Source organism: Oculina patagonica, chromosome 1 (assembly GCF_052425735.1).
Source record: "Oculina patagonica isolate OP01 chromosome 1, crgOcupat, whole genome shotgun sequence".
NCBI lineage: Eukaryota > Metazoa > Cnidaria > Anthozoa > Scleractinia > Oculinidae > Oculina > Oculina patagonica.
This window is the reverse complement of record NC_135758.1, coordinates 1,994,802-2,008,892: the sequence shown is the minus strand read 5'-3', so window position 1 is coordinate 2,008,892 and position 14,091 is coordinate 1,994,802. Positions and strand designations below refer to the sequence as shown.

Sequence of the window (14,091 nt, the reverse complement as noted above, 5' to 3'; positions counted from 1 at the left end):
CACAGTTGCGTTTGTTGAAGTTTGTTTCACAATCGGAAAGGCATCAAAGATGCAAAGCTAATCAAACTATTTTAGTTCAGTTTTTAACGGTTTTTGTTTGAATAACAAAGCAAGTTTTAACATATGAATGTACTGATCAAAGCATGAATTATGAAAAAGTTTAAAAGGCTTAAACTAATAAAATATTTTCAAATGTGCTTGAGTGTTCAAGGCTAATCAACAGTCCCTTCAGGATCTTGCGTTGAAAGTGTACTTTGTTTAAAAGATCGTCAGCATTCCGTGTAAAGGTTTGTTTGAAATATCTCGCTGGTTAGGAGCTGAAATTCAAATTCTCGTGTTCTAACACACGGCAACTCAGATTTATTTTAATTTGGTTTCACTAATATAGTGTCGCTTTCTTCGTAAATCGCATTCAATGATAAAAAAAGTGCGTTATTCCAACATTATTCAAGTATTTAACTGTAGTTTTTTGTCTTTTACTTTGTTACATGCTTCAGCAAGCGGAAATGTTCGAAATCTAAATTGTAGTCATATATTTTTTTCTATTATTTCAGGTGCCGGTGTATTTTTTCATCACCTACATCAATATCAACGAGAGTTTTTTTTTAATGGAAATATATCAAAAGATCCAATTTGGTAAGTGCCCAAATCGAAGAAAAACTCTGTTTCCTGTTAATCGAACAGAATAGAAACGAGTACTTTCGGTTTTAATCATAATCTTAATGTGGTATATGTCAAAAGGTTTCTCAAGGTATTCACTTCAATCTTTGATACCTATGAGAAAGTAAATTCTCGGTGGCATTCGTGGCAATGAACCTGAAAAAAAAAAAAAACATAAAACTTGCCTATAATGTTAGCCATTTTATCCTCGCCACCTTTAGTGACCCTCACTTCTGGTCTTTGCTGACTACTGTTCTACAAACTCAAACCAAAATCATGAAATCCGTAACTTTTACAAAAAGTCTGCTTAACTGAACCTTAATAGATTTTTTAGAAATAATGTCACCAAACTTATAAATTAATATAATACAACGGCAAAGAAATTCGACTTCGGATTTTAGTTTTGACAAAAGAAAAGATTTTTTTATATAAATATGTATTTCTTAAATCAATACATCAAATAAATAACTGAAATGATATCAAGAACCACTGCAAGAACTGTTAAAAGTCTGAAAGGTTGCCTTTGTATAATTAATGGAGGTGTGACTGAAAAATGTTTAGCCGTCAACAGAAGGTCTAAATAATTCTCCTAGCGATGACGACGTGAGATTTTGATTTTATTGTCATTTACCCTATTTTTAACCTTAGAGTAAATACATTTCTTATTTACAAAACAATAATACCACATAGAGGGTATGGGTCACAAGAGGTCGTCTTAGAAATTCAAAGGTTATTTTCTCTTTCTTTTATAATTCCAAAGAATTGTTTTGTAACGTTATTTCACACAGTGAGCAAGGTTTTCACGAGCCCCCGCTATGTTTCTAATTTTGATTAGCAGCGTCTAGGCTATCGGTAAGACTGAATGTGGCTATATAATCTCAATTTTTCCATAGCAACCTTCATAACATTTTGAGAGTTACCTATATGCATATGTTAAATACGTGCATACGTGTGGTATATAGGTTTCTAAAGACTTCAGTTACATTAATTTCTAAAGTGAATTTGATTTTAAAAAAAGCCCAAAAAAAACCATAGTTTGTATTAGACCTACCAACACCTTAAGTTACAGTCAAAACACCTCAAGCGTTCCTGTCAAGGGTGGATTAATGATAACATTATTGCAAATTTGATTTCATTCTTTGCTTCCATATTCCATTCTTTAATTGAATATTTCAATGTTCAATTGGCGATTCGATTCAAAACTCGAATGTTGATTTCATTTACGTGAGAATTTGAAAATGTTCCCCAATTTGCATAAAATGGATCAACGACATTTTTCCCACTTTTTCTTCTGCCAGTAGTATTTTTGTGCCTTTCAGTGCACCAAAATGTCTCTCCTCTCTTTTGGTATTATCATATGGTTGAAATAAAAGAACGTGAAGAAGAAAATGATAAGAAAATACCATGTGTGACACTTGACGGTTGACTAGTTTATGCAAGTTCAAGCCGAATTCCCACGTGCCTGTCTCGTGAAGGAGTTTCCCTAATGGTCGCGGGTCGCGGGTCGCGGGTTTCAAGTCGCGTGTCGCGGGTTTTAAATAAGTCGCGGGTTTTGAAAAAGTCGCGTGTTTTTAAAAAGTTGCGAGTTTTCAATAGAATGCATTTATTTCTCAGTAGAATTCATTCAAACAAATTTAAACCGGTTGCAAAGACGCCGGTTTTAAAATGATCGCGTTTTCTTAGGAACTACGTTACGAAGTAACGTTGCGATTTAGACAATCAAATTGTGAACTTCGGAACAAACTTCCCAAACTTTGCCGACTGAACTTCTGAACTTCCCAAGTTTGCAAGTTGAGGAGAACGAGACACGTTACAAAGTGGTGGCAGAAGTATTTCAGCTATTCTAGCTGCTCGAGTTTCAAATTAGTTGTTTGAACAAGCACGGCGTCGGTATCAACGTTCTGACCTACAGTGAGTATAAGGATAAGGATTATATATACCGTCCGTTGCATCACGTCCTGAAAAAAAAAACATGTTCAAATTGGGTATCAAACATTGCATGATTTGCAATCAAGCTTTTAAGTTTGAAAACAACGTTGCGCGCGAGCGATCATGAAGTTGAACCAAAGTATTCATGATTGAACGCGTACGGATGATAAATATATTTTACTAGTATTCTGTGGCAAAAACTCTTTAAAATATTTTTAACTGGCACAGATTTTAAAAACCCTTCTGTAGTTATGTTGACAGAAATGGTTTTGCTTCGCTAAACCATCGGAAGAAAACAAGTACCATAAAAATAGAATTGAGCCGTAAACGTGTCGCGACTTTTAATTCAAATTTGTCTGACTCTTTCGCATTTGTATAAAATTAATTTTACGTGAAGATCGGTAAAGCCGTCCAGTTTCTTCGGTTTTCAAACGCAAAAGACTTAACATTGAAGTTAAAGCCTCACAAAAATTTTAAAGATGTATTTGCTGTATATAAAAATTTAAATTTGACCAAATTTCAGCCGACGTAAAATTTATTTATCGGCAGATCGCTCATGCGAAACGACGTCAGGCTCTTCAAGTTCAAACAAATATTTTGTAACTCTAGCCACTGGAATCGCTAGAACATTATCGCTGCTGCCATGTTTTCTTCACCTGAATTTCCGACATGAACATGACTTTCGAGCAACATGTCTTGTTCCTCCTCAACTTGCAAACTTGGGAAGTCAAGCCGGACCAAAGTTGGGGAGTTTGTTTCGAAGTTCGTAATTTGATTGTTTAACCCGCAAAGTAATTGGCTACTTTGTAACGTAGTTCCCAAGAAAACGAGTTTAAATTTGTTTGAATGAATTTTACTGATAAATAAATGGTTTCTATCGAAAACTCGCAACTTTTTAAAAACACGCGACTTTTTTCAAAACCCGCGACTTTTTCAAAACCCGCGACTTATTTAAAACCCGCGACCCGCGACCCGCGACCCGTGACCATTAAGGAAACTCGTCGCGTGAAGCCAGACAACAATCCAAACGACATTCGAGTTTTGAATTGAGTCGCCGTTTGAACATTAAAAATATTCGATTCAAGAATGGAATATTGAAGCAAAGAATAAAATCAAATTTGCAATAATGGAATCATTAATCCACCCTTGACAGGAACGCTTGGGGGTGTTTTGACTGTAAATTTTAGTTGCCGAACGGTTTTATTAAAAAAAAAAAACAATCGAAGGTACGTGCACATTACTGATTATTTGTCCAAACGACAATATAAAATACAACCAATAATGAGTGCACGCAATATCTTATTCACTTAATGGCCTCCCTAGCAAGAATAATAATTGCATTTAGAAAAAAATATTCAGTTCTGAAGAAAGGATTTTATCGTCAGCAACATCAAGCTTTCTGTAGGGTTTTATAACTATTTTTTTCTGGCCGAGGAAAAGTATTATTCTCTTCCCCGAGCCAACTAATTTAATTTAAATACAACATTCATCAATATTCTTACAAAGATTATGATCGTTAAATGACTGCCACTTAGGTATTGGAATAAAAATAATTTATCCGCGCTCTCTGGAACCGTAAAAGTTAAATACGATCAAATACTCACCTAAATTCTAACAAGATCAGCTAAAAAGTTATTGGCAAATGCAAGACAAGTACCGCGGTATCATATAACATAAAAAGGTAAATTAAAGTTCATGTATCCGAGTATTAAGTGCCAAAATGTTTATATCATGCACGTGTGTGGTACAAAGACTTCTCTAAACTTCACTAATTTTAAAATGAGTTCGAATCAAAATATGCAAAAAAAAACATATTTTGGTTGGTGAACGGTTTTATGAAAAAAACATCACTGATTATTTGTCAAAACAACAAAATAAAGTACAACCAATAACGATTGCAGGCGATATCTTATTCACATTATGACCTCTCTAGCTAGAAAAATGACTGCATATAGAAAACATATTCAGTACTCGCGAAAAGTCGTCTGCAACAGCAAGCTTTCTGCAATGCCGACAGGTTTTTAAAAATATTTTTGTGGCCGAGGAAGATGGTCCCATGCATTATTTTGTTCCTCCAGCCAATTAATTTAATTTAAATACAACAGTCACCAATATTCAAACAAAGATTACGATCTCTAAATGACTATCCTCCAGTTATTGAAATAACAATTATTTGTAAATTTAATGCCCACGCGCTCCGGAACTGTGAATGTAAATACCATAGAATTTTTAATAAGATTAGCAAAAAAGATCAGCACGGTATCTTATAATGTCATTAGTTGGGTTTATTATGGTGGCTGTGCAATTAATAAAGCTTACAGCTCAAGACAACCAATCAGGGGTTGTAAAATTGTATTTTTTGAAGTGGTTTCCATTTATTTCAGTGTCAAATCCACAAATCCAAAAGGCCTTAAGAACTTTCGCTTCGTAGAGATCGACGTCTGTTAACTTCAAAAGGACAAGGGAAAATGGCAAACGTTGAAGAGCAAGAAGACCGCCACTCTGTATCCTTTTTGCTTCGCGATTTTTTGGGGTACACTACAATGCATGGAGCGGGAAGAATTGTAGCATCTCGCCAGTGGACCAGGAAAATCTTCTGGATTATTTCAATAATGGCTACGCTGGCAGTTTTAACGTGGCAGGTGCACACTCTGTACAGGCTTTACCAGAATCGACCGCTCTCTACTCATGTAGCAATAGAGCATGACACGGTAATGAGCGAATGAAATTTCCGTTTCACCCTTTTTCTTTAGGGGATTTTACTCTGCAAACATGGGACATATTTTAAATGCATTTATTTCATATTTCGTTATTGTTTTCTTAAAATTTTGACCAAAAGGAGTTTTACGGTAAGCACCAATTCATTAGCATTATTTCAACATGAATATTGGCTTCCAAGCAAGAACTAAGAATGTTAAAAAAATCGATCATCCTTTCTCTTTCCTGTAATTGATCGTTTGGAAGCCATTTGTCTTCGATAGTAATTCGGACACCTATACACAAAACGGACACTCTTCTCTGTCCATTTGATGTCAGTATTAAAGAGGTTCGTTTTTAATTACATCTTAAAGCTTTTTACCAGTCAGCAATTAGCAAATGCCTCAACAATTAGGCAAAAGAACAAAAGACGTAGCCTTACACGTTTTAAATGTTGTATCAACCGGTATCTGGGATGCCATGGGTTCGATTCCCGTTGGGGACTCAGAATTTTTCTTTGTCCCATGCTCGTGTCATGTTGAATACTTCATCTTCAATAGTAGGTATTGTTTTTTAAATCATCTCTATTAAGCGCCATTGAACTAATGGAAAATGACACTAAAAAACATACGCAACTAAACAATTGCTAATTTGCCACATTTTACCTTCAGAGCTTACTTTTCCCTGCAATAACAATTTGTGGCATGAATGCTTTGAGAGCCGATGAAGTGGAAAGATTCTTTTCAGAATCACTGAGACGCGAGATTGAGGAAAGATTTACAATGAACTGTAAGTTTAGAGATCCCTTACAAAATCGACACCAGTACAAATACCAATACATGTGTAAAATGTTATATTTGCAAAACGTTGTCTCAGTATGTCGAATCCCACTTTGTGGATCGGATCTTTTTTGGAACTGCAATTATGCTAATACATTTGTTATGTTTAACAAAACAACTTAATTTGCAGCATCATCTGGTCGTGAAGGGCCTCGCCCAAGTACGGATCCTCTGGAACAGTTAACTGAAGAAGATGAACAAGGAGGAGAATATGAAGGAGAACAAAATGGAGAACAAGGCGTAGGTGGAGAAGAAGGCGAACATGGAGGAGAAGGAGACGATGACGGAATGGTGCCAGATGAAAACACGGAAGGAGAGTTTATAGACAGAGAATATGTGAGGGCAATAATTGCGCAGCAAAATGCTAGCTTGCTGACACAAATAGGCCATCAGTTTGAAGACTTTGTTGTTTATTGCACCTTTCGTGGAGCGTATTGCGCGTAAGTAAAGTTATTTTTACAATCAATTGTAAAAACTAATTCATAACTGGCTTCATAACTGTCTTTTGGTGGATCAAAAAAAATCCCGGTTACAGTAAATGTATTTGACACCAATAACGATTTTTTTTAAAAAAATATTTTATTACAGCAATGTAAAAGACACAATCAGTCATTTCATTACCACTTCATTAGTACATCTAAATACAAAAATACAGCCACCAGGCTAATGTGAGAATGTTTGTGTGGTCCGTTCAGGTACGTGTTCCACCGCATTATATTGTTTAATCGACAATAATTGCTATCTTAAATTTTTCATCCAGGAATTATTCCAGTACTTTCTGGAGCCGTTTCTGGCATTTTGCATACGGGAACTGCTACGTTTTCAATGGGGGAGCTACAGAAAACGGAAAGAATGCCAAGATATTGAAATCAAATGAGCCGGGTCCATCATATGGTGAGTCATCGATCATTTTGAAATAAAAATTTGGACGCTCAAAGAATATGGGCGTAAATAAACTGGATTAAAAATTTCAGTTTATATAGCATTCAGGGTTTAATTTTTGTGGATTGATTTCAATGCTGTTTCTAAACCAGCTTTTGTGTATTGTTCAAAATACCATACTGACAGCTCTCCGTGTCAAGGACAGCTGTTTGACCTTCTCAATCCTCGTCAGTATGGCATTATTAAACAACTGTGGCTAATTACACTTGAGATTCTTTTTGCTTGGAATGGTACTGTTGAGAGCTTGATATTTTTTCTTCTTGTGCTTTAATTTCTTACCTCTCCTGTATCTTTTGAATTTTAGGCTGTTATCCCACCACTTTTACCGAAAGCAAAACGTGATTGGCTAATATTTTTCTCAGTCTTCCGCAACCCAGCTATTAAAATTAAAAGAGACAACATACTATAGTTTTCTAAGCATACGGGGAAAACGTCATGCTCAATAAGTCAGTTCAAATATTAGCAGGTACCTCATATCTACTTCCAAGGTATGACATTGTTTGTTTTCTTCCTCGTCCTTTTCAGGATTGAGTCTTGAACTAAACATCGAGCAAAATCAATACATTGAAGCTTTGACACAAAGTGCAGGAGTAAGAATTGACATCTCGGACCAAGGACAAATGCCATTTCCTCTCGACAAGGGACTGAGCCTTGCACCAGGATATGAAACGTCTATTGGAATGAGAAAGGTTGAGATATATTAAATTTAGGAGTTTCCAAAGGGGTTAGAGGTTTCAGGGGTACGGCCTTAAAGATACAAGGCTGAAAAACGAGAATGAACATTTTCTGGGCTCTAAGGAAAATCTTCCATTCCTTAAGCAATAACTACAGCAGAATTATCTTTTCATTAATTCTTATTAATTATTCTAAATGTATTGAAATTAACATTGTTTTAATATAATTTAGATAGGCTGTCATACACTCCTAAGCTATATGAATAAATACGCCAACCCATCTCATACAGGTAATAGACATACATATAAGTCACTTGAAAATTGTTCAACAGGTTCAAGTTAACCTCTAATTGTTGCAAAACAATATCTTCTTTTGCTCTGGAATTTGCAATTCGTCGACATGCTTTTCCGGATACGTGTTAATATTTTTCCCTCTCCAAATTTGTCAATTGGATGCATTTCCTTTGCGTTATAAATCTTTAAAGACGCCTCTATCGGCCCAAAATATATTGCAAGAAAACGGCATTAGAAGTCTTCAAACCTCACTTAATTACGGCAAAATATCCCGCATTGAATTTTCTATCAGAAGTTTTTACATATAAAAGATCATCATGGAAACTTAAGCAGAAAACAAAATAAACAAAATCTAATTTATAATATTTGTGACGTTTTATTTTACAAGGTTGTTATCAATCGAAGAGATCCGTTTTCAAGAAATACGTGCGTGAATCATTCTACATCTGATGGGGCCAACATATACAATCGGCAGACGATGAAAGTTAACTATTCAACTACTGTAAGTGTATTGGTTGTAAATCTTACAGTTCTTAAGATGGAGGTGCTGGTCACATTTATTTCTAATTGGCATTTTTTATTATAACTTGGAGCAAATTTGTCTTTACCTTAGTTACATTTCAAGTCCACTTGAAAAAACCTTACGGTTTTAAACAATTTTTGCAGCGAACTCTAACAAAATAATCTACTGCAAATTAAACCTTAAGAAGATTATTTCGTTGGGTTTTCTGTTTGTGTAAAAAAGTTCCATAGTATCAAAATTATATTTTCTTTAGCTATTACAAGTTGTCAAAGTCTAAACGCAGAGGAGAGAAGCGTTCTTTATTCAGTTGTAATTAGAAAATGACAACATTATTAAAAATTTATTTCAAGGGAAGTACTTAGTGAGGTTGTAGTATTCAGTTTTCTTAACATACATTTTTTAATTGAACTAATTTAACGAAGCAACTGTTGTGTACATGTAATAAACTATTGCTTTTACGGTCTTCACCTGGCAACTTTAGGAAATGTTTCGTGTTATCTAACTTTTAATAACAAATGAAGTTTGCCCAGAAGTAAATCGGCTATCAGTTAAAGCTTTCACTGATAGCTTTAGCAAAGCGAAGACCTTCTTCAAAGGAAGTTAGTTTTGATCTTTCACTTTCCCTTGCAGGCATGCAAGAAATCTTGTTGGGCTTCAAGTCAACACAAAATGTGTGGATGCATGGAATATAAATTTCCAAGGCCTGCGGATACCCCACTCTGTGACATTGTTAATAAAACAATCGGTAAGCATTTTTAAACGACTTTCGCATTAGATGTACTTGCTCTTTTTTATCGGAGCTGAACGCGAGTGGGGTATACTTACACATCCAGCAATGCGATCGGTTCCGAGATCGGAAAGTGTTTCCATATTAATCTAAGAGTTATGATTGTGCAATCTTTTTCACCAGCATGTTAAAGTTTTGGGGGAATTTTCGAAACAGAAGCCTACGATTCACGGCAACGTGGACAAAGAAGAATGGAATAGCCACATTAAGAAGCAACTCCCATTGCCATTTACAGCACTTATTGACCATTTGAGCATTATTCAAACTTTCTCTTGCAGAAAAATGCCTCAAGAAAGTAAAGGATAAGTTCACGAAAGGAAAATTGAGCTGTTCCAATTCATGTCCACCACCCTGCAGGTATATTTATATAGTCTAGCCTATATATAGTGTAGTCTAGTCTAGTCTGGTCTGGTGTAGTCTAGTCTATACTTGTCTAGTCCAGCCTAGTTTATTTTAATGTAGTAAAAACATCTGTCAAACAAAGTACATTGATTAAGTCACATAGTCAAATTAGATATTTGACTATTTGACTCGAACAGCATCGTGCAGTCCAGTAGCTCAGTGGTAGAGCATCCGACTAGATCACGGAGACTCGTGGGTTCAAATCCCATCTGGAACTCGGAATTTTTTTCCAAGTTTTTCAGTAAATGCAAAATTTATCATGCAATATTTTTTCAAAAAGACTCACTTGATGATTGGATGGTTGCATCTCAGGTATGCCTTAATGTGACTGCGCGATGCAGTTATGAGTTATATGTGCCTGTCCTGATTTGACTATGTGACTGCGCGATGCGGTTCTAGTTAAGACTCACATTTCACCCTTGCTCAGCAAGGAGTCTCCAGTAGCTCAGTGGTAGAGCATCCGACTAGTTCACGGAGGGTCTGGAACTGGGAATTTTTTTCCGAGTTTTTCAGTAAATGCAAAATTTATCATGCAATATTTCTTCGATCAGTAAGACTCACTTAATGTTAAGACAGCACGAGAAAAAAGGCAAACAACTTGAAGGAAAGTCTCTCGACCAACACTTATAACTGCATGGAAACCATCCCGCGACAAATAAAATCGCGATAAGGGATATAATAGATGCTGACAAGAGAGCTTTTGAAATTTCTTGCAGGGAAAGCACCTTTAAGCTTACCACGTCTTATTCCCTTTGGCCGACCAAGACTTACGAGGTCAGTATGATTCAAAGCTAACTTTCACAGTCAGTGTTGGAATATAATCATTACAATAAAGAAGGCATAAATGTTTACGCGGGATTTCTGAAACCACGTAGGCTACTTTTTTGGCCGTTGCAAAAACAAAAAATATTAATATGAAATTTATGTTTATTTAGAAAGATCTGAATAAAAGAAATGTGTAGAATGTAAAAATCATAATCATATTCTAACCACTTAATCTAAAAACTAGAATTTCTGCTTCTCAAACCCTTTTTAGTTTCGCAATAACTTTCTCCCTTTTTGTGTTGTTTTAAATTCTACATCTGGTTTTAACTTATTAAATCTATCGTTGCTTTAACTTACTTCTGACTTTTTTTTAGTGCCTTTATCAACGATTGATATTTTTGTTTGGTTTTGTTCAGTCTGGTTAGAATGATTTTCATTTGACCATGAAATTATCACACGCAACCAGAAGGCATACCACAACCGAAGGAATAGAGAAAATTTGCTTGGTTAAGCACGCAAAACAAATTTTATTTTGATGTCGCGAATATTTCAACAGTTTAATTGGCATATCGAACTATTTATTTTCTATCATATTGGAAGGCAAACGAATTCAAAACAGTTCAACAGGAAAGGAAACTTTTAATTTCAACTATTTGCCTGTCACACAGAAGATGAACTCCGATAAAAACACCATTTTAAGTTTATACAAAAATCGTTCTACTTTGCTTTTGTTTTGGGCGGTTTGATGGTCGACCCGGTGTTACTCGCTGGGACGGCACCTGAATGGCCTGAGAAAAATCAACATTATAATCTGATTGGTTGGAACGAATCGAATGATCAACTAAGAATCAATGGAGTTGAACTGTCATTTAGAACAAGTGTTTTGTTATGACAATTAAATAGACTATATTCGTATTCTCGCTATTGGACTGGAACTAGCTTGCAAAGGAGGCTAATGTACGTGAATATCATTACAAAGAGCGCCATGTCATTTTCATTTGAAAAGATTTCCCGCATTGGCCTCCATTGCAAGCTAGTCCAGTCCAATTCCGAGAATACGAATATGGTCTATTTGTTCATAAATTAAGATGTTTCGCTTTTTCACTTTACGTTTAATAATCAATAACTATTTTATTCTCCTATATCCTTTTCCTTATGTCTACCAGGATTATTACAAAATTGAACTTGTAAAACGGACCAAAGAAGTAGATTGGAGTGATAACTTCAGGTAATGTTTAAAAAAATGATAACAGAAAGACAGTGTAATTCTGGCTATCATGCGCAAATACTGATCGAGTAGAGATGAGTGTCCTTATCATAGAGATACAGAATGAAGAGGCAGAGGGCGGCTCCATTACACAAACTCATTTAACTTGTCCTGCGAGTGAATAAAACTTTAATCCGAAACAAGTAAATTCCTAGGATAAGATAAAAAATGAATTACAACACAACAACCAACCGAAAAAAACGGAAGAAATAAACGAAATACAAGAATAAACAATGAACATGACAGCTTACCAAATGCTGGAAGAACGAGGTTCAGAGAACCCCAAAACACACGCAATTAACGATAGTCAACGATATACTGACGCGAATAAATATGGAAAACTTAACATGAAATATGCAGGACAAAATTTACATAGGAATTATGAAATAGGAAACATGTTCAGTGTTTCTATCAAGTTGTATAGTTCACCACTAAATTTTTCTTCGATTCTGATTGGTTTAAGTTGATCACGTGACGCGAGTTAACGCAAGTGCACGAAAGTGAACGCAAGTTTTCAACTTGCGTATATTTGCGTTGTTGTTTGGTACGGTTTTATTATGGTGGTGTCAAATCCGTGAGGAGGGGATAACCGTAATAACAAATCAGAAGAGATATCTCAAGTTCATTAATTAGTACGTGGTTTCCATGAGTCGATCCCAATAAAACTAACAAGGTAGCCTCCGTTGTGTTCTAGAGCCAACGTTCTCAAGGTGGACATATTTTTTGAAGAGCTAAATTATGAGGTCATTTCAGAGGAACTGTCGTATGAGGCAAGTCGTACAATTTATTCCCGAGTCCGTAGTAGAAAAACGATGCTTTTAAAATTTGTTTCATCTGATAAAGTGGCGTTGGTCAAAACTGTTTTGGCACAAATCCCTTAGTAAAGTTAGTTTATTAAAAAATCCCAATGTAGATAAAGGCCATGTTTTCTTAGGATCAACCTGTTATATTGGTAGGGTTGGTTTGTTGTTGACAGTTCTTTTATGATCTACTGGAAGACGTTTTTAAACAAATCAAACAAAAACGCTCATGGGTGAAATATTTGACCTCCGAAAATAAATTGAAAGTTACCTTCTAAACACTTTAAAACTATATTCCAAAAGTAGGTGTTTTTGAAAAATAAAAAAGATGCCGTACATAACCCCTAAATAACATCAAAAACAGGACGAGATACCTCTCCTCCCTTGGCAAAAATGGGAAACGTATGCTAGGAGTGCTTAGAAATATTATTGAAACAGTTAGGCGTTTAATTTCGGGGTAAACTCCTTCGTCGGTTTTTTTTTTGTAGTTGTCTCAAAGACAAACATTTAAGCTCTCAGACATCTACAAGACAATGTGACATATACCAAATTTATTGCCTTTCTTATTTCTGATTTTTTATTTATAGCTACCAAACTTTATGTCTGATCTCGGAGGATCATTGGGTCTCTGGATAGGAGTGTCTGTTTTGACAGTTGCAGAGATTTTTGAGTTACTGTTACTTACATGTCTCGCTCTGGGAAGGAGACTGAAGAGAGGAATTAACGAAAAGTCATCCACTATTGCTGTTGAAAAGTTTGCCGAGTAGCAGTTTGCACCTTTTTGGCAAATAACTACCGTAAAGTTTCTGTTAATAGCAAAGCCCGAAAGTAGCGAGTCCAGACCCTAATAATAAGGCTGGACCGTGTTTTTGTAGTAATCAGGAGTAAAACCAAAACCAATCGTGACTAGCTCGCGCACGTTTTCCCGCGCTTTTTGCCTGCTACATGTATTTGCTTCGAGTTTTAATTGGTTCACTGGATTGTCTGTGGCCTTTATGATTGGCCAGAGTAATTACTTTGGTTTTGGTTTTACGACACTCAATTGAAAACTGCTCTAAAACACTTACAAATACAAAGTACTCGAATCAAGAGTCACATTGCTAAGCACAATATAAGAAAGGTAGCACATATACCGGGGTACTGAGGGGCACTGTTGGAATAAACACTTTTGTAATTATTATAGCAAAACCATTGCAACGGTGATTTTGGAATGCTTTATTCCTTAATCGTTTCCTTTACAATTAATATCATAACCATGTACACAATAACCAGCACTGTAAACTAAAAATGTATCGACCTTGTTTTCACAAGCAAAATTACGGGGGGTTGAAGGAGATGCCTGGTTTACAATCTTCAGCAGGTGAGTCGTTTTGTCGACGGAAGCGGCATCCAAAATGAAGCCGGAAGTGGTATTTATAGAAAGATAAATCAGAGAATGTAAAAATGTCCCCTTCAAAATGGGACCGGAGGCCGGAATTGCTATTTATAGAGAGATAAATCAGAGTATGTTAA

General features: G+C 35.7%; 1 protein-coding gene across 1 annotated transcript; it reads left to right on the top strand.

Moving 5' to 3' along the window:
* Positions 1-199: 199 nt before the first annotated feature.
* LOC144656202 (epithelial sodium channel subunit alpha-like) lies at positions 200-13,797 on the top strand. The gene is made up of 14 exons (XM_078516478.1): positions 200-287; positions 555-636; positions 4,974-5,300; positions 5,958-6,075; positions 6,256-6,565; positions 6,886-7,019; positions 7,593-7,756; positions 8,424-8,537; positions 9,189-9,303; positions 9,624-9,702; positions 10,464-10,521; positions 11,679-11,740; positions 12,474-12,549; positions 13,167-13,797. Exons 3-14 carry the CDS (start codon positions 5,058-5,060, stop codon positions 13,344-13,346), a joined length of 1,653 nt encoding a protein of 550 aa, XP_078372604.1. The 5' UTR covers positions 200-287; positions 555-636; positions 4,974-5,057; the 3' UTR covers positions 13,347-13,797.
* Positions 13,798-14,091: the final 294 nt, after the last annotated feature.